The sequence below is a fragment of the Geotrypetes seraphini genome, chromosome 16 (assembly GCF_902459505.1).
Source record: "Geotrypetes seraphini chromosome 16, aGeoSer1.1, whole genome shotgun sequence".
Lineage (NCBI taxonomy): Eukaryota > Metazoa > Chordata > Amphibia > Gymnophiona > Dermophiidae > Geotrypetes > Geotrypetes seraphini.
Window position 1 is genome coordinate 51,839,253 of NC_047099.1, and position 17,876 is coordinate 51,857,128.

At 44.0% G+C, this 17,876-nt stretch overlaps 1 protein-coding gene across 2 annotated transcripts; it reads left to right on the forward strand.

Moving 5' to 3' along the window:
• The first annotated feature begins 3,568 nt into the window (after window positions 1-3,568).
• LOC117349914 (butyrophilin subfamily 1 member A1-like) lies at window positions 3,569-17,514 on the forward strand. Of its 2 annotated transcripts, XM_033923642.1 has the most exons (9): window positions 3,569-3,643; window positions 3,800-3,878; window positions 5,932-6,019; window positions 6,879-7,226; window positions 9,125-9,406; window positions 12,624-12,752; window positions 13,145-13,165; window positions 13,253-13,279; window positions 16,381-17,514. In XM_033923642.1, exons 3-9 carry the CDS (start codon window positions 5,941-5,943, stop codon window positions 16,899-16,901), a joined length of 1,407 nt encoding a protein of 468 aa, XP_033779533.1. In that variant the 5' UTR covers window positions 3,569-3,643; window positions 3,800-3,878; window positions 5,932-5,940; the 3' UTR covers window positions 16,902-17,514. The 2 variants fall into 2 exon arrangements, with proteins under 2 accessions (XP_033779533.1, XP_033779532.1); XM_033923641.1 differs by lacking the exons at window positions 3,569-3,643; window positions 3,800-3,878 and adding an exon at window positions 6,573-6,666 and having other exon boundaries at window positions 5,933-6,019.
• Window positions 17,515-17,876: the final 362 nt, after the last annotated feature.

Below are 17,876 nucleotides of genomic sequence, written 5' to 3' on the forward strand. Positions count from 1 at the left end.
TCTGCTGGTTCTGGTCCACTAACTGAGGTTCCATTCTCCTGCCCCTGGTGTTAATCCTTCAGTTCTGAACTTTGCTATGTTAGTGCCCTGAGAAACAATGAAATAATCGCAAGATTTTCTGAGGCTTTAGTATGATAATATATTTATTTATTTCTATAAAACTTGTAACCAGGAAAAGCTCTCTACTTTATGACAAACATAGGATTAGATTCTGTGTCTGTGAGGAGGGGGCTCAGTGGTGGAGATGGGATTACATATTCTGAATATATAATGAATGACATGAAAATCTGTAGCTCAGTCGTCTGGGGGAGGAATATTACTTTAGATTGTAAGCTCAGCAGGGCAGGGACTCATTGTACTTCTCTGTAATTTGTGCTAAATCTCACTGTTTTATGATCTGTCATAAATATTGAAACAGTAACAACTGGAATATTAAGAATAAAAGTTTTTCCCGTTCACTTTTTTTGCTTGTCTGTCCTCAATTTCCTTCCATACATTTTTCCCAATACATCCTAACTGTCCGAGGTCACGCTGTTCACATATACCCCCATTAATCCCCAGATTCTATTCATCACGCCAAAATTTATGTGCAGGCGCAAATAAATTGACCCATGAGCACAGAGACATCAATAATTGGCGTTCTAAAAAATCTGTGTGCGCATCTATAAACACGGCGCCTATCTTTAATTGTGCAGATCTGAAAAGGGCCCTGGTCTGGCCAGGGGCGTTCCAAAACGTTGTCACAGAATTCGCCTGAATCGAGCCTAAGTAGGGCACCAGCATTTCTACCTACTTTTAGCAGGTGTAAGTATGGCACCCAGAAATTAGGCACCTGATCCACACCGAACACTCCCTTTACCTAATAGTGCTTTCACTCAGTTTCTTCAGCGCCATTTGTTCAATTCCTTCATAGTCCTATTACCATAGTAGATAACGGCAGATAAAGACCTGTGTGATCCATCTATATCAGTGTGTCACAAACCTTTTAGGCCATGGCACACTAATCTCGGGGCCGCAGTTGCGGGGTACCCGGAAATGCACAAACGTCGACACGATGACATCAAACGCTTGTATGACATCATTATGTCGATGTCCTCCAGCCACGGCCCTGAGCCTCCTATTACCGCCGTTGGGAGTTGCTGCAGAAAGAGAGGTTAAGAGAAGGACAAGAGGCGCTTGTGCGGGCTGACCGACTACAGGATGTGCCTTTCATCCTATAAGCAGTCAGCCGGCGCTGGCACCTCTCCTCCTCGCTGGCACCATGTGGCACACTGGAATCTGCTGCGGCACACAGTCTGCAATACACTGATCTATATTAATATAGAATAGCTTATAAGATCTTAGAGTCAGGGATTCATTCAACTTTGGAAGTAATTATTAGAATTTCCATGGAGCCTGCTAACTAATTGTAATAGAGGTTTTGGGGGGAGGTTTTTCTTAGAAAACTGGAGGCAGAGTATGACCATATCCGTCAACAGGCCTGCTGGTGCCCGGGAAGTTCAGGGGATGCGGTAAGATTGGCTTTGGTGCGAGGTGGGGGAACTCCTTTGATGATGCAGCCGGCCTGCCAGAGTTCCTTTCTGGTGACACAGCCTCCTCTAGTGGTGGTGTGGAGTATTCGTCACATACTTTTCATGAGGCTTATTGGGAACGGGAAGGGATTTTGGGTCAGATTCTCTAAACAGCGCCTAAGCACATCTGTTGTCAATCAAGCACTAGGCGCCACCTACCAGCACCTACACAAACTTAGGTATTGCTAGGCATTCTAGAGGATGGCACTTGTATATTAAGCCTGATTGTACTTGGTCTAATTTTCTGGCACTGAACTCAGACACCTCGTGATCCCTAAGACAACCACACCTATTCGCCACCCCTCTCCACAGGCATCACTAGGTGTCCTAAGAGGTCATAAGAACATAAATGCCTGCACCGGATCAGACCTGGGGTCCATCCAGTCCGGTGGTCCGCACAAGCGGAGGCTCAGCCAGGCGTACCTGGGCGAATACCTTAATCATTTGTATCCCTCAATGTGTCCCGCAAGAAGAAGTGCGTCCAATTTTACCTTAAAACCTAAAATGGTGGTTTCCTCCACCACATCTTCTGGGAGAGAGTTCCAGGCGTTCACCACCCGCTGTGCGAAGCAGAACTTTCTGACATTTGTCATGGCCTTGACTCCTCTCAGCTTCAGTCCATGACCTCTTGTCCGAGCCACATTTGACAAAGTGAATAACGCTGTTTCTTGCTCTCCATCCTTTCCCCTTGTCGGTGAGTGAGCTTGCTCCATTTTGTCGATTCCTTTTAATATTTTAAAAGTCTCTATTAGATCCCCTCTCAGACTTCTCTTCTCAAGGGTGAATAATCCCAGATTTCTGAGGCGTTCTTGGTAACTCAAGGTCGGCGCCAGTCTCTTGATTGGTTATTTAAATTTGGGGGGGATTGACGGAAAACCGTCACAGGTAATTACCATGCCAATTTTTTTTAAAAGTTGAGCACGGATTCTGAAGTTAGGTGTCGCTAGGCATCCTCGACCAGGGCACCTAGAGGCGTCTAATGTAGGCATCCCCTACAAAGAGGACATGTCCGGGTTTTCCTGACTGAAATGCCCCCTTAAAAAAAAAGAAAAATTTATCCTGCGGTTACTGTAGCTCCTTGTAACTTTTGGCAACTGAGGTTTAAGGGTCCCATTTACAAATCCTTGGTAGCAGCGATTCCCCTGCAGCAAATACACCGAAACCCATCCATTTCCTATGGATTAATGTGGCTTTGTAAAAGGGGCCCTAATCCCCTCCCCTCCCCCCCCTTTTACAAAACCACAGCACGGTTTTCAGCGCCAGCCGCGGTGGTAACAGCTCCAATGCTCAAAGGAATTCTGTGAGCGTCGGAACTGTTACTGCCGCGGACGGTGCTATTAACCACGCTACGGTTTTGTAAAAGGAGGGGAGTAAATGACTTGCCCAGAATCATGCGGAGCAACTTACCTTTAATCACCTGATCATTCGTGATCGTGATTACATTTTATTCGAAATGCAGCCCTGATTTTAAAACCAGTAGGAGGAAATATTTTTTCACTCAGAGAATAGTTAAGCTCTGGAACGCGTTGGCAGAGGTTGTGGTAAGAGCGGAGAGCGTAGCTGGTTTTAAGAAAGGTTTGGACAAGTTCCTGGAGGAAAAGTCCATAATCTGTTATTGAGAAAGTCATGGGGAAGCCACTGCTTGCCCTGGATCAGTAGTATTGAATATTGCTACTCCTTGGGTTTTGGCCAGGTACTAGGGACCTGGATTGGCCACCGTGAGAATGGGCCCCTGGGCTTGATGGACCATTGGTCTAACCAGTAAGGATGTTCTTATGTTTTGTTTTGAAAAGCATGCTTTGTTTGATTATTTGGTAGATTTTGTAACGCTGAAATTTTAAATATATTTTTTAAATCAATAGTTCTGTTCATACATACAGACCGTCTCTTACCCTGCTTACTCTGCTCTCATCAGTGCTGTCTGTGTGTGTAGTTAGAAGGCAGGAAGAAGAAAATTCCTGTACAAATATGGTATCAGCAATAAAGCCTGAAGGAGGCTCAGCCCTCCCAAGTCACAAAAACACTTTCACTTTCAAGTTACAGAAAAAGAATGAAGAACGAGCTGATAGGAAGTAAGAGAAAACCAAACTGATTTATGCTGCAAAAGTTAAAAAAAACAAGAAAGAAATTGCTGGCTGACCTTCTTTGGATCCTAATGGGTTGTTTTTTGTTTTTTTTTGACATTTGGATATTCAAAGAGACAATTATATCCTGTTCTTCTGTTTCAGAACTGCAGAGAGAAATGGCTCCGGATTCTGCAGGCCAAAACTGTTAAGAGACGTTTGGGCTGAAGGCTGAACTCAAGAGGTAGGATAAAAGGCTCCAAGGGAGAGGAGGGGAGTTTTGCTACTGGGAGTGACTGGGGGGGGGGGGGGGGATCTGCATTTCCAAACAACAATCTTGTACCATAACTAGTCTTTAAGCCCGTTACATTAACGGGTGCTAGAATATATGTCTTTCTGTCTCTCTCTCTCTCCTGCTGTCTCTCTCTCTCTCTCTCTCCTTGGCTTCCTTTTTCTGTCTGTCTTTCTGTCCCTCTCCCTGCCCCTGTGTCTTTCTTCCTTTCTGTCTGTCTCCCTCCCTTCTGCTGTCTGTCTGTTATTCTTTCCCTCCATTTCCCTATGCAGTAGTATTTCCACCCCTCTTCCCTGTGGAGCAGCAACAGCATTTCCCTCCCCCCAACTTCCCTGTGCAGCAGCAGCAGCGGTATATGTCTTCCCCTCCAGGTCCCTGTGCAGCAATTGCAGCATTTCCCCCACCCCTTCCCTTCTCTTACCGCGATCTTGCCTGCTCTGTTCGGCCCCTCCCCCGCGTTCTGGCCTGCTGCGATCTGGCTGCTCCGTTCGGCTCCTCGCGGCTGGAGTCCTCTTCTTTGTCAGCCCCCCTTCCCTTCCCTTCCCACAGTCTTGAGCTTCGGTCTGGCCTGCTCGCCTTGCCGTATTTTTTTTTTAATTGAAAGACGCGGCGGTGGCTCCTCTCGGAAGTCTGGCGCAGACAAAGATCGTGAGAGGAGCCACCGCTGCGTCTTTCAACTAAAAAATGCAATTCGGCAGGGAGCAGGCCAGACCGAAAAACTGAACCGTAAGCCGCGCATGCGCACTCCTACCTGCGGGTCGCTACAGCTCACGGAAAACCAGCGCACGCATAGGAAGTGCGCATGTGCGGCTTACCGTTTTATTATATTAGATAGTGAGTCCTCCTTTCATCAACCTGCAGAAGGGAGATGCTCACAGTGCAGCAGGGCCTTTTTCATGTTTATACAGTTTTCCAGAAGTAAATAATCAGCTAATCTGAAACATTTCCACACTGGGCCCTACTGTGCTGGTACTGAAACGCAGAGACAGCACCTCTACTGTACACCTCATTCCTGCCCTGCAGTGCCCCTGGTTATTCCTATAGAGACTCGTCAATGTACCTCATTCATTCATTCATTCCATTTTTTAGCCCGTCCTGGAAACAAGTTTATATACATAAATTAGCGATAAGATAGCCGGAGTAAGGACTTCAATTAAAAATAGGACAGTGTAAGATATGAAGCACTGGAGAATTTCTTCTATCAAAGATTGCTTTCCATGCTCCGTTTCAGCCCCTGCGCATAACTTTCAAAGGCAGCAAAACCAGAGAAGCTCCTCCATCCTGCTCTCTGCTTTCCTACTGTGTTTCCCCCCAAATAAGCCCTACCCCAAAAAGAAGCCCTAGTTAGATCGACCCTCGAAGCCCCTCCCGAATGTCCCCGACTCCATCCCAGACAATAGTGCTGCCCGATTCGCTGGCAACAGCGCTTTCTCCCCACTCAACCCCCCCCCCATGTGCAGCATTTTAAAAATGGCGGTATATCAAATAACTCACCTCTCACCCTCGTGCAGCATCTTTCGATCCCTCCTATTCCCCCGTGCAACAGAACCCCGCCAACCCTCCTACCCATCCCTCTGCACAGCATCTTTCCATCCCTCCCTCCCGTCCCCCCGCGCATCAGAACCTCGCCGACCCTCATGCCTGATGTCAGTGGGAGAGATAGAAAGATGTTGCACAAGGGATGGGTGAGAGGGGATGCAAAACGTTGCACATGGAGGAGAGAAAGGAGAGAGGGTGAATTGGGGTGGAGGAGAGGAAGGGAGAGATGATCGTTGTACATGAAAAAAAATAAGACATCCCCAAAAATAAGCCCTAATGCGCTTTTTGGACCCAAAATTAATATAAGACACTGTCTTATTTTCAGGGAAACATGGTAGTACTTAGACACACAGACAGCTCTGCCGTGTCCTGCTGAGTCATTCTCCTGGCAGCCTCCAGATCTTTCTAAGGCAGTATAATTTGATTTCACTCTATTCTACGTGATGTGATTATTGTATTTTCGCAGGTCCCGACGATGCCTTTGCCAAACTCCCTCAGAACAAAATTTTTCTTCATTCTTCTGATGTTTCGTCCGTTGCAAATTATAAATGCGGGTAAGAGTTACTCACTTAACATTTTCTGGACTTTTCATTTCTGGAGAAAATTTTCAGAAAACAGATCTGCGGATTCGTTTTCACAAGTGGTCTTTGCACGTGTGCAGTTTAGATACTAACGGAGTAGAATGTGTTCAGTGACTCCTGCTGTTTCGGTTGGATTTTGGGGGAAAAGGACTCCCTCTGATCTATTCAGCCCCTTGCAATGCCTGCGATTCATTTTCATAGTCTGTATATCCTAACAGCCCCTTTTATCAAGCCGCGGTAGAGTGTTTTAGCGCAGGTTGGCGAGATAAATGCTTCGATGCTCATTCTAGTTTAGAATTGAAAACATCTTCAAAGAACTGGGCTCTTGAGTCTGGATTTGAAGACTGTCAGAGACGGAGTTTGACGTGTCGAGTCAGGCAGTTTGTTCTAGGCAATTGGCTGTGGAGGAGAAGAGAGACTTATCCAATGAGCGGAGTGCCCGGGGGGGGGGGGGGGCAGAGATGGCATGGAGAGGCCGTATGGTCTTTATCTAACTCCATTTTCTGTTTCTGTTTTCTCACCCAAGAATAACACAGGGAAAAAGTTGGTCCCTATCTCCGCAAACTCAAACTCCAGCCCCACCTTGGCTCCACAAGGTTTGACTCCGCCCCATTCCTATGGTAATTCTGCAATTAGCACAAGTCCCCAGTCTCATGTCATTCTGTTCTCTGAACCTTGATTAAGTGAATGCTTTGTAATAGTTTATGGTCTATAGTTTTAAAATTGAACGCACAAACTTATGTAAAGCTAATGTAACTCTACATTTACATTATTACATGTGAGCAATGAATATGCTAATTAATGTTGTTCCATTTGTTTATCCTGTAATTAGTAGAACGCTTTAAAGTCATTGGCCCCGATCAGCCAGTGGTCGCCGTTCTGGGTGAATATGCCATGTTATCCTGTCGCCTCTTGCCACCCATGAGTACCGAGCACATGCACATCAGGTGGTTCCGAAATGGATTCCATGACGTGGTTCACCTATATGAGAATCAGAAAGATCAAATCGGGCAACAGAGCCCAGAATACCAAGGCAGGACGGAGCTGATCACAAATCACATCAATGGAAGTGTGTCGCTGAGGATAAACAACGTTGGATTCAACGATGAAGGAACGTACACTTGCTTCTTTCAATCCCCCGAAAACTACGAAGAAGCAAATGTGGAGCTGAAACGAGCCAGTAGGTGTAGATTTCCGTTCTCTTCTGACTCTTTTTTTTAATTTTCCCCATCTTTTCTCTTTTACTTACGTTGATCGAAAGACATAAGCAGCCTTTATCGCAGGAAACGCAACACCGCCATATTGGGGGCAGTTCTACAAACTGGTTCCTAGAGGTCCGTACCATTTATACTGGCATCTTTGACACGTGTTTGACAGGTGCCAGTATGCACTAGGTCCTTTTCTATAAGGTATCACGTACCATAACAAGTAACTGTGAAGGGTCATTACATGTGGGGGGGGGGCTTATAGGCTTTGGTGCGTCTCCCAGTTACACATGTAGCCATAGCATACTCTAAATCAGTGTATCGTAAACTGCTGTGGCAGGTGTGTTACGACATGCCTGAGGAGGAGAGGTGCCGGCGCTGTGAGAGGCACGTTTTATATGCAGTCAGCCGGCACCGGTCCCTCTCCTGCTCTCCGCACCTCTCCCTCTCCAGAACCCCGCCACCGGCAGCAGTAGGAGTCGCACATCCGCGCATGCGCAGGCATCTACGTGATGATGCCCCATGTGCGCGGGATATCATCACGTCAGCGTCCGTGTGCTTCCGGATGCCCTCCAGCCGCGGTCCTGTGGCTTTAAAACGTTTGCGGCACACTGCTCTAAATGACGCCCACTACCACAGCAGAGACGGTCACGTTCACATGCCTATATGGACCCCAACACACTGATCCTGACAGTTTTAAAAATGCACTCTTCCCAGACCCGGTTCCAGACCGACAGAGTGAAAGCCTGCCTTTCTTACCCCTGTCGGTGGTGCTTTGTCCCTTTCTCTATTGTTAAACCCTTGTTGGTGTTCAGAAAAAGTTGAAGGACCCATAAATCAAGTAACTACTTTGTAAGCAAATATTTCTTTGAAATCCAGCAGAGAAAAAGCTGCAAAGTATGTAATGAATTTGCTTAAGCTTTTGAGTTTTTATTTGGGGTTTGTTTGTTTTTTTTGCATTTGGAACATCTACCACTAAAAGGGCCAAGGAATGGTAACTAAGCAGTTGACAAAGCAATTAAAAACAGCAAAAATGTTTTTTTTTTTTTAAAAACCCAGCCAATTAAAATCAGCAGAGCTTCAATTTAAACAGGCGAGGTAGCAAAGAGAGAAAATGAGAGAAGAAGAAAGACAATGAGCGAAGGTTAGGCGGAGGGGGGACTGAAAGGTGTCCTGAGAAAGATGTTTGCATTAGGGACTTGAAAACAGGCAGAGAGATTTGCAGTCTGAGATGGGGAGGCAGAGAGTACCAAAGCTTGAGTCCCAGGTAGCTAAAAGCAGATTCTCGGGATTTATTCAAACAAGGAGAGGACGGTTACGAGAGGATGAGCTAGAAGAACAGGAAGGGACATAAGGAATATGAAGATTGTGAATACTCGGATACATGGGGACTAGTGGTGTAGGCACAGGTGGCCCACCCAAAATTCGAGCCCCGCCTGCTGGGAGAGATCCTCCGGCTGCCAGAACAGGTCATTCCCCTACTTGCTGTAGCTGGTGGCACTGTCCATGCCTGAAAACTGAGCATGTGCAAGAGGGGAGAAGCTAGTGCTGGGGGGATCCCTGCCAGCTCAGGTATTTATTAGTTGGCGGGGGTCACTGGTGCAGGGGTTAGGGCAGGAGGCAGAAAGTGTGGGGTGGGTGGGGAGGAATTGTGTGCCCACGTAAAATACTATGGGTATGCCTCTGATGGGGGCACAGGTGACCTTTAAAACCACTTGGAAAAGTGATACTGGGATAGGCTACTCAGGTTGCTTGTTAAAAAGTTTTAACATCATAGGTCAAGTCACTCCTGTTCCTTCTTTGTCTTGACTATCGCATTTAAAATATGCCACTAATCAGAAAATGAATCTGTCATATTCTTACTTTTCATTAGGTCTGGGCAGTGCTCTTTCTATCTCAGTGATCGACCATCAGGACAGAGGGATAAGGGTCCTGTGCGAATCTTCTGGATGGTATCCGGAGCCTGAAGTGATCTGGAGACAAGAAGACGGACAGAGGCCGATACCAGCATCTGACACAGAGACACAAGAGCACGATGGCCTAATCAAGGTCAAAACGTCCCTCCTGATGAGAACCAATCAGTATGGCAAGATTTCCTGTCACATCAGAAACGCCCTCCTGAACCAAGAGAGAGAAATGGCTATTTCTATAGCAGGTCAGTTACAGCAAAGAGAGAACTTTCAGTAATAGAAAAGTGTTCCAATAAATCACAGATTAGCATATAACATTCTTTATTTAGGATTCAAGATCAAACTGTTTATTTATTTATTAGGTATCAAGGTTATCTAAGAGGTTTACATCCTTACAACGCAAATCATCCTTAGATAAATTCAAGGTTAATTTTAAAACTTTCCTGTTTGAAGATGCATAAAGCCAATGTCCTTCTTTTCTATAATCGGTGTCTGCCCTCTCCCTTCTTATGTCTTAGTTATCTCTTTCTTCAAGACGTCCTAGGAATTACTTATGATGCTTCCCCGCCTTTCCTAACCCTCTATCCTATCAAAAATTGGACTCTCTCTAACCCTGTCCTCTTTCCTGTTTCAACCCCATTAATCTCTTCTCTACAGCTTTACCTCGTTTTTTCCCCCAGGTGAACAGTTTTATATTTTGGTCAGATTAAGAATCCTAAGAATTAAAAGCCCAAATTTACATAAGCAATCTAGATAGAAAAATTGAACTCTTAAGTTAGGATGGTTACAATTTGTGAGGTATTTTACAAAAAAACCTTTTTGACAATGGAGCTTTTTGTAAAATAACTTTGAGTTGTGGTGAAAACAAATGATGGCATGTATAGCAGGAACAGCCATTCTCTAAACAAACATATTCCCAATAAAATCCACCTCGTGTGTGTCAAAGCTGCTCCCAAAATAAGAGAATTAAGAAGAAAAGTTTAAAAAAAAAAAAAAAAAAAAAACTAACTTAAACCCAAGGGCAAAATTGTAGGAAATTAATACCAACCTAGAACAGACTGTAAGTTAACTAGTACCAGAAAGGTTTGGACAGTTTCAATACCTGCTAGGGGCTAGTTTTCCTTCCTTCGACTCAGGTGAGCCAGCAGAGGACAAGCCTGCTGTCCAGTATCTGAGCCTTTCTGATGCATCGTCCTCATGGCTGGAGCCTACTGTCCAGTATTTCCAGTAACCGAGTTTTTCTGGTGTTCTCTGCTGCTCTGCCCACGTAACCAAAGGTGACACAAGTGACCCATCATTTCCAAGTATTCTTTATGCTGTTTGTACCGCTAAATAAGTGCAATAAAGTAGCAGGGTGTGTTTCCTTTGGCACTCTTGGTGGATTTCTAGTCGTCGAATATTTTTCTGAGCCTGATTTTACACTCTCTTCTGTGTTTTGCTCTTTGGCTCAAGCAGTTTGAGTCTATCCCACTGTTCGAGGCCACCGTCCATTCTGGCCTAAGAGTGTTCTTAGAGAATGTTCAGATAATTCACCGATTAGCTTTATCCTGTCCCAACCAGTGACTGCACCTTGGCGTTTTCAGGAAGTATGATAATTTTGGACTTGTTGAATGGGTTCTTTGCTATGCTTGGCTAACCTAGGGCAATGTTGCCCTGCAGGTATTTCTTTTTTTAGCTAAATAGCAAAGAGAGGGAGGTGGTGTTCCACATCTGAAAACTTGGCTTTTCTCCAAAATGTAACTACTCCCCCCCTCTCCATTATTCTAAGTCCCCTCTTTCCTTCCTGTTTACCAAGCCCTTCGTCCTCCCATTGGAGTTCCCTTCTTTTTTAATTCCTGTAAACCGTGTCGAGCTCCACTTCTGTGGAGATGACGCGGTATATAAACTTAAGGTTAGTTTAGTTTAGTTTATTGTTTGATTCCTTTTCTGTGAAGGAGATTAATCTAACTTTAAGTCAGTACTATGCCAGGTATGCCATCCACTTGCAACTTATAATAAAATCAATTCAAAGTCTAAATTTGCTACACAACATCAGTCCCCCACCTCACTCACCCAAACAAAAAACCTGAACAAACAGACGAGTTTTCAAACGTTTCTTGAAGTACTGTAGATTACCAACTAATCTTAAATGCCCTTGGAGGCCATTCCAAATACTTAACTCCTGCTACGTCTTGACTGCCTCCTTAATGTGAGAGATTAGAAGAAGATAGTCATGGCATAAGTGGGTTATAGAGGTGGTGTTCCAATACCCAAATGTAGGCTCCAGCCATGAAGGCGATGCATCAGAAAGGCTCAGATACTGGACAACAGGCTTGTTCTCTGCTCAGACTTCCTCTGTTGGCTCACCTGAGTCGAAGGAAGGAAAACTAGCTCCTAGCAGGTATTGAAACAAACTTTCAGGTACTCAGTGACCTGAGATGGCTTGAGATGACTCTTAAAAATTGACAACCCAACCAGGACTCTGCAGAAAGACGACCCATGTGATCTGTAGCCCTCCTGGACTCTAGATCCCAAGTTCATTTGAATCAACCTGTCATAAAGGTAGAGGCGAAATCTGATCCCATTCTTATGCAGGACTTGCACTGCCACCACCATCGCCTAAGTAAAGGTGCAAGAAGCCTTGGCAAGACCAAATGGGAGCATTCTGAATTGGAAACAAAGAAAATGCTTGAGACCATCCTAGATGGCTAATTGAAAATATGTTTCTCTCACAGGTCGAACAAGGTCAAAACCCCTCAGGTCTCACAGCTAGACTTTCAAGGTAGCAGATCTAGGAGATTAGCCAGGATCTCTTTAACTGCTCGCCACTTGAGATCTATCCCTCAGAGACTTGTACAAAAAAATCAGGTTCAAAAGAATATTTACTTCACAGGCATGTAAACATAGAAATATAGAAACATGATGGCAGATAAAGGCCAAGTGGCCCATCTAGTCTGCCCATCTGCAGTAACCATTATGTCTTTCTCTCTCCGACAGATCCCACATGCCTATCCCAGGCCCTTTTGAATTCAGACCCAGTCTCTGTTTCCACCACCTCTTCCGGAAGACTGTTCCATGCATCTACCACCCTTTCCGTAAAAAAGTATTTTCTCAGATTACTCCGGAGTCTATCACTTCTCAACTTCATCCTATGCCCTCTCATTCCAGAGTTTCCTTTCAAATGAAAGAGACTCGACTCATGCACATTTGCATCATGTAGATGTTTATTATATTTCCCCTCTCCTGTCTTTCCTCCAAAGTATACAGATTGAGATATTTAAGTCTGTCCTCAAGATTAGATAAAAACCCTGGAAATGCCAATAGTAGGAAAAGTGGGTGTCCCCTCAGAAGACCCCAAGAAGCACTCGGAAATAAAAACCTGTGCCAAGTGAAGCGTAGCTAGCTTTTAAAGAATAGCAGAGGTTTTTCATGTGCTCCAGGAATGATTTAAAGTTCACCTTATCTGGTTTTATTTCTTTTCAGATGCATTTTACCAGCGCGTGTCCCGTTGGGTGACCTCTCTCTCCATTCTCCTGGTGTCTGTGCTAATCCCGTGTGGTTTACTGGTTGTGTTGGTCGTTACCTACTTGAGGAAGGAAAGTCAAGAGAAAGGTAAAATATTCCTCTACTATCTCTGGAAACTCACAGGCTAAGAGAGGAGAGGAGCACAGACAGACTTCTATCCGAGCAGTGATTATGGCTAGACATATTGGGATGGGCTTTGATGGCAACTCCAGGAATTGGGGAGTGTGTCCAGTGCCGGGCAGACTTCTACAGGCTATGCCCTGAAAATGTCATGAACAGACCAGTACACTAACACCAGCTCATCCTGGAATTTATAATTTAATACAGAAATCACGCTGGCTAAAAAATGTACCCTGATGCTTTCTAAATACATATTTTTTTTATGCCTGTATAAACATTGTTCTGTATGTTCAAGTGGTTATACTATTAGTAATTTAGAGAAAATAATACCTCTTTTATCCTTTTCTGTTTTTACACAGAATCTCTTTCCAGGGAACTTGGTAAGGTTCGATTCTTTAAATTTATCAAAAAAGTTAATGAAAAGTTTCCAGGGCTCTGATTGTTATGTTTCTACGTTTGATTTTCAGAATGGAGAAAATGCAGATTCTATGCAGGTACAGTGTGATACAATCCTACCTATGGCAAAGTACATTTCCTCCTCTGTAGCATCCGCATGGGGTGGGGGGGAGTGGAGAGTGCCACATGGGTTTAGCCTAGTGTCTCTCAAACTGTGGTGTTCCCCAAAGAGATTCCGAGTGCGCCATGAGATGATGCCAGAATTTTAAAAAATTCCCTTCCTAAGTATACACTGGGAAAGATGACATGTACGTCTGTTAAAATTATGAGCGTCTTTGGCGTGATTGGTCCTTGAAAACTAACGGCAGTCATCCTAACTTGAGCAACAAAGTAATCAAAGCTTTGTTACCGTTTGGATCTTCTTATCTTTTGCAAACTTGGATTTTCAGCTTTGACAGAAATTAAAAATAAAAAAAAGATAACGACTGCATATGGTGGATGATAAAATGCGTCTTTGCTTGTCGACTACTGGGCCGCGTTTTGAGTTAATTTGTGCTCAAAACCAAGCCCATCCATCGCATTGATTAGCAATTCTATTCCATCTACTTTAGTTTCACTGTTGTTACAATTCCCCATATTTACGAGTAGCTTAAAGAACTTTAAATAAATAACTCTCAAATTTAATTTTTTGTTGGTTTTGCAATTTTATAATGTTAATTTTAATGTGCCATGGAAAACATTTGCTCTGTTTAGTGTGCCGGAGCTAAAAGAAAGTTTGAGAGACACTGGTTTAGCCCTATCAAAATGTTCTTGCTCTGATTTTAACAACCAAATGTAGCTGGCAACCATAGCTTTCTAAGAAGCAGAGTGGTAGCGGCAGAAAGATAAACTCCCATCGCTCTGCGGGTGATTTAAAGGTGCTGAGCGGCTAGGAGAAGAGGATTTATATTGGTGATAGGTCTGGAAGACAAGTCTGATGCTGGGATTGGGAATAGGGGGGCTGGAGCTTGGAGATGGGCCTGATATAGGAACTGATGCTGCAAGAGGGGGGCAGATACGATGCAGTGTGTGCCAGAGGGATGTTTGCACATGGGGGGGAATAGAAGAAAAGGTCTGATCTTGTGGGCAGAACGAAGCTAATAGCAGGATGGGGAGAAGGGTCTAAATATGGCTGCAATAGACACCACGCCCAGATGGGAAGTTGTATCATAGAAATCGTATCTGTTAGTACTGAGGTGGAATGTGATTTCTCCCATAGTAGAAAGAAAATTAGAAATCTAATCTAATATAAAGCTCGACTCAGTTTACAATAATTAACTTACCAAATATAGACTAAATTTTGGGAAATTAATTTTCAAAGTGTTTAGCAAATGAATTAGTTTTTAAAGATTTGCGAAAAAATTGAAGTGTGCCGGAACTCCTCAAAAGAAATGGAAGATCATTCCAAAGTTGAGAAAACTTAAAGATCAGAGACTGACTAAAAATCTTGACTCCTTTAATCCCTTTTTTGGAAGGAAGAGATCATTTAAATTGTTGGTTACCTCTAGCAAAAGAAAGTCTGTAAGCGTTCCAAGATAAAGGAAGGAGAGGAGTAAAGATGCCATAGAGGATTTTAAAAACAACACCAGCTCTAAAATAAACCAGGAGCCAATGGAGACTCTGGAGCAACGGAGTCATGTGATCAAACTGCTGCTAGAAGGTCGAATCCAATTTTGAATAAAGCTTAGAAGGTTGGTCATGAAGGATTTGAAGTTGATGAGCTCCTGAGAAAACTTTCCTGCCCACTGCATGGAGAGTTTTAGCTTCTTTACCAGAAGGAAAAGAAAGATGATAATTCTGTGATTTAGATTTTATTTATAACTATTTCAAACACTGTAGAGTGATGTGGAAGCTGAGTTTTTTTCATGCCCTGCAAAGGGCCACACTTTATATTTAGCATTTAAACGTCTAGAGATAGGCTATGCCAAATCTTTGTTTGTAAGCCTTGCAGGACTGAGTGAACAGGAACTGCATTTGGCCCCAAAGGGACGAAATGTTGCACTTAGTAGCTTCCTGAGTTACCTGAGTTTGATATTCACACAAGAAGCACCGCCGAGGTCTGTGAGGTGTTTACCTTAAGGCTTTACAATAATTATGCTGAGGTGTGTCAGGATATGAGATTTGTGAAAACAGTTGAGATTTCTTTGAGGGAGGAAGTTGCGATTTGTGGAATAAGAAGGCTGTTCGTGCTTCAAGGGTGTTTTGTTAGCTGAAGAGGTAGGGTCTAGTGTGCCATAAAAGGGGAAAGAGTAAAGCATTCCGAATGTTTATGGTGGTGAGAAAGTTTCACTGAGAGAAGTGAACCAGTATGCTTAATGTCTGTTGTGCCAAGACTCTTAAGAGATTGAGAGCCTGACGGACATGTCCTCTTTTAGAGGACTGTCCAGGTGTCTGGACAGATTTCCAAAACCCAGCAGTTTGTCCGGGTTTTGGAAGGCCCCAAGCTAGGGGCCGCATCTAGAAAGAAAGATTAGATTCTCACCTTGATAATCTTCTTTCTTGTAGACGGGTGTAGAGGTCCTGAAACCCACCTGTCTATTGGTTGGTTTCACCTGCTAGGATGTCAAGAAGAGTAATACAGTAGAGTTGACTGCCTCCAGTCAGGTATGGCTTAACAGATGTTTTTATTTCTCTATCAAGCAGGGACACACAGCAATGAGGCTTCTTCAGTTCAGGAACCTGAGTATTATTAGTGTGGGTTGCAGTCAGGTAGGTGGCTTGTTTGGTCCACCTTGTTTTAAGTTTGAATGTTCCAAGATTCATGTGGTTTATATATGTTGTTCAAAGAGCAGAATAGAACAATAGTTGTTATTTGGGGAGTTTTCCTGAACCCCCTCCTTTTTATGTTCTCTGGTTATAGAGTGCTATTTAATTGCTTTGGTACAAACTGAAGGATTACAGCACAGCCCACTAAGGAAGGAGGCGGAACCAAAGAAAATGATAGATGCCTTCTGCAAAAACCCAATTGTTTAGGACCTCTACACCAATCTACAGGAAAGAAGGTTATCAAGGTAAGAACCTAATCTTTTTATAGTGGAACTGGTGTTATAAAATTAGTGAGTAATTGAGGACCCAGCCAATGAGGATTAGAGTCTTTGTGTGGGGAGCCAATGAGAAGCGTGTGTGTGCTCATGTTTATTAATGTGTCTCCTCTCTGCAGTGGACTTGACTCTGGATCCTGAAACTGCTCATCCTAATCTCGTCCTGTCTGAGGATCGGAAAAGTATCAGTTGTGGATACACAAGACAGATACTGCCAGACAATCCTAAGAGATTTGACACTGATCTTTGTGTGCTGGGGTGTCAGGGCTTCACCTCGGGGAAACATTACTGGGAGGTGGAGGTGGGGGATGGGCGCTGCTGGATATTAGGTGTGTGTGAAGACTCCGTCAGGAGGAAGGGGGGGATCTTACACTCACCTAAGGGGGGATATTGGACAGTGCAGCGGAGGCATGGAGAAAATTCAGACCTCACTTTCTCTGATACTCCTCTGTCCCTAAGCGACAGCCCCCGGGCAGTGGGGATTTTCCTGGACTATGAGGCAGGAAAGGTCTCGTTTTATAATCCAGATAATAAATCTCATCTCTTCAACTTCACCGCCACCTTCACAGGGACCCTCCGGCCTTTCTTCTATTCTTATTACGTACCTCTCACAATCTGCCCAGTGGCAGCCTGGGAATGAGAGCCTGTGAATGTGAGGAGGGGGGCTCAGTGACACCATGAAAGGGACAGAGATGGGATTACAGGTTCTGAATATTTAGGGGTCAATATTAAACAGCCAGAAGAGGCTCCTGCCTGGTTCAATCGCTTGTGTAGGGCTCTCTGGGAATAAGCAGCACTTAGCCATGATAGTCATAGCCAGCTATTTTATGTGTGGTCTGGGGCAGGTGGCACTTAATGCAGCTATGTGCCAGTACTTGGCACTTGCCAGCTAAGTTAGCCAGACAAGTTGGGCAGCATTAGACTGAATCCTATCTTTGTCCCTTTTAGCTTATGCAGTTAAGAGCTGAATAATGCACTTCACGGGATAAGTGATAGCCTGAACATTGGCAGTGCCCAGACATGGCACAACATGCAGAATGCTGCCAGCTGAATACTACCCCCATCATGAATATCATGAAAATCTATAACTGTATCTTCTCAGAGGAGGGAATAGGACTTTAGAGCAGAGTTCTTCAACCTTTTGACACCTATGGACCGGCGGAAATAAAATAATTATTTTGTGGACCGGCAGTTGAAGAACACTGGGCTAAGTCGTGCCCATCTCCACCCAATCTTCACCCCAGACCCCGCCCCCATAATAGTACTAATTGTAACACCATTTTTTTCCATTCATTTTTCACATATATACACACACACAATATAATCGTATTAACAACATATAATAGTTAACCACAAAATTAAAATACACAAAGCACACTGTATGCTTCTCAATATTCATTCCTACCAGAAAACAGATAACCCCATGCAAATGCAGGACCAAAAACTAAGTACTAATATATACAAACAAACCCTAGATGCAAGACTGCAAGCAGAACAACCCCAGAGGAAAAGAAACAAATGCATTTCTTCCTGAACAGACAAATCAATCACTAAATAAAAAAAAAAAATAAAAGCATTCCCCCTACTGTTGTTGTCTCTCTCCCTCCATGCTGTG

Excerpts from the sequence above, each read along its gene's own strand:
- LOC117349914 (XM_033923641.1), top strand. Across the intron at positions 7,227-9,124 it reads TGTGGAGCTGAAACGAGCCA|GTCTGGGCAGTGCTCTTTCT; the intron begins GTAGGTGTAGAT and ends ACTTTTCATTAG. Across the intron at positions 13,166-13,252 it reads ATCTCTTTCCAGGGAACTTG|AATGGAGAAAATGCAGATTC; the intron begins GTAAGGTTCGAT and ends TTTGATTTTCAG.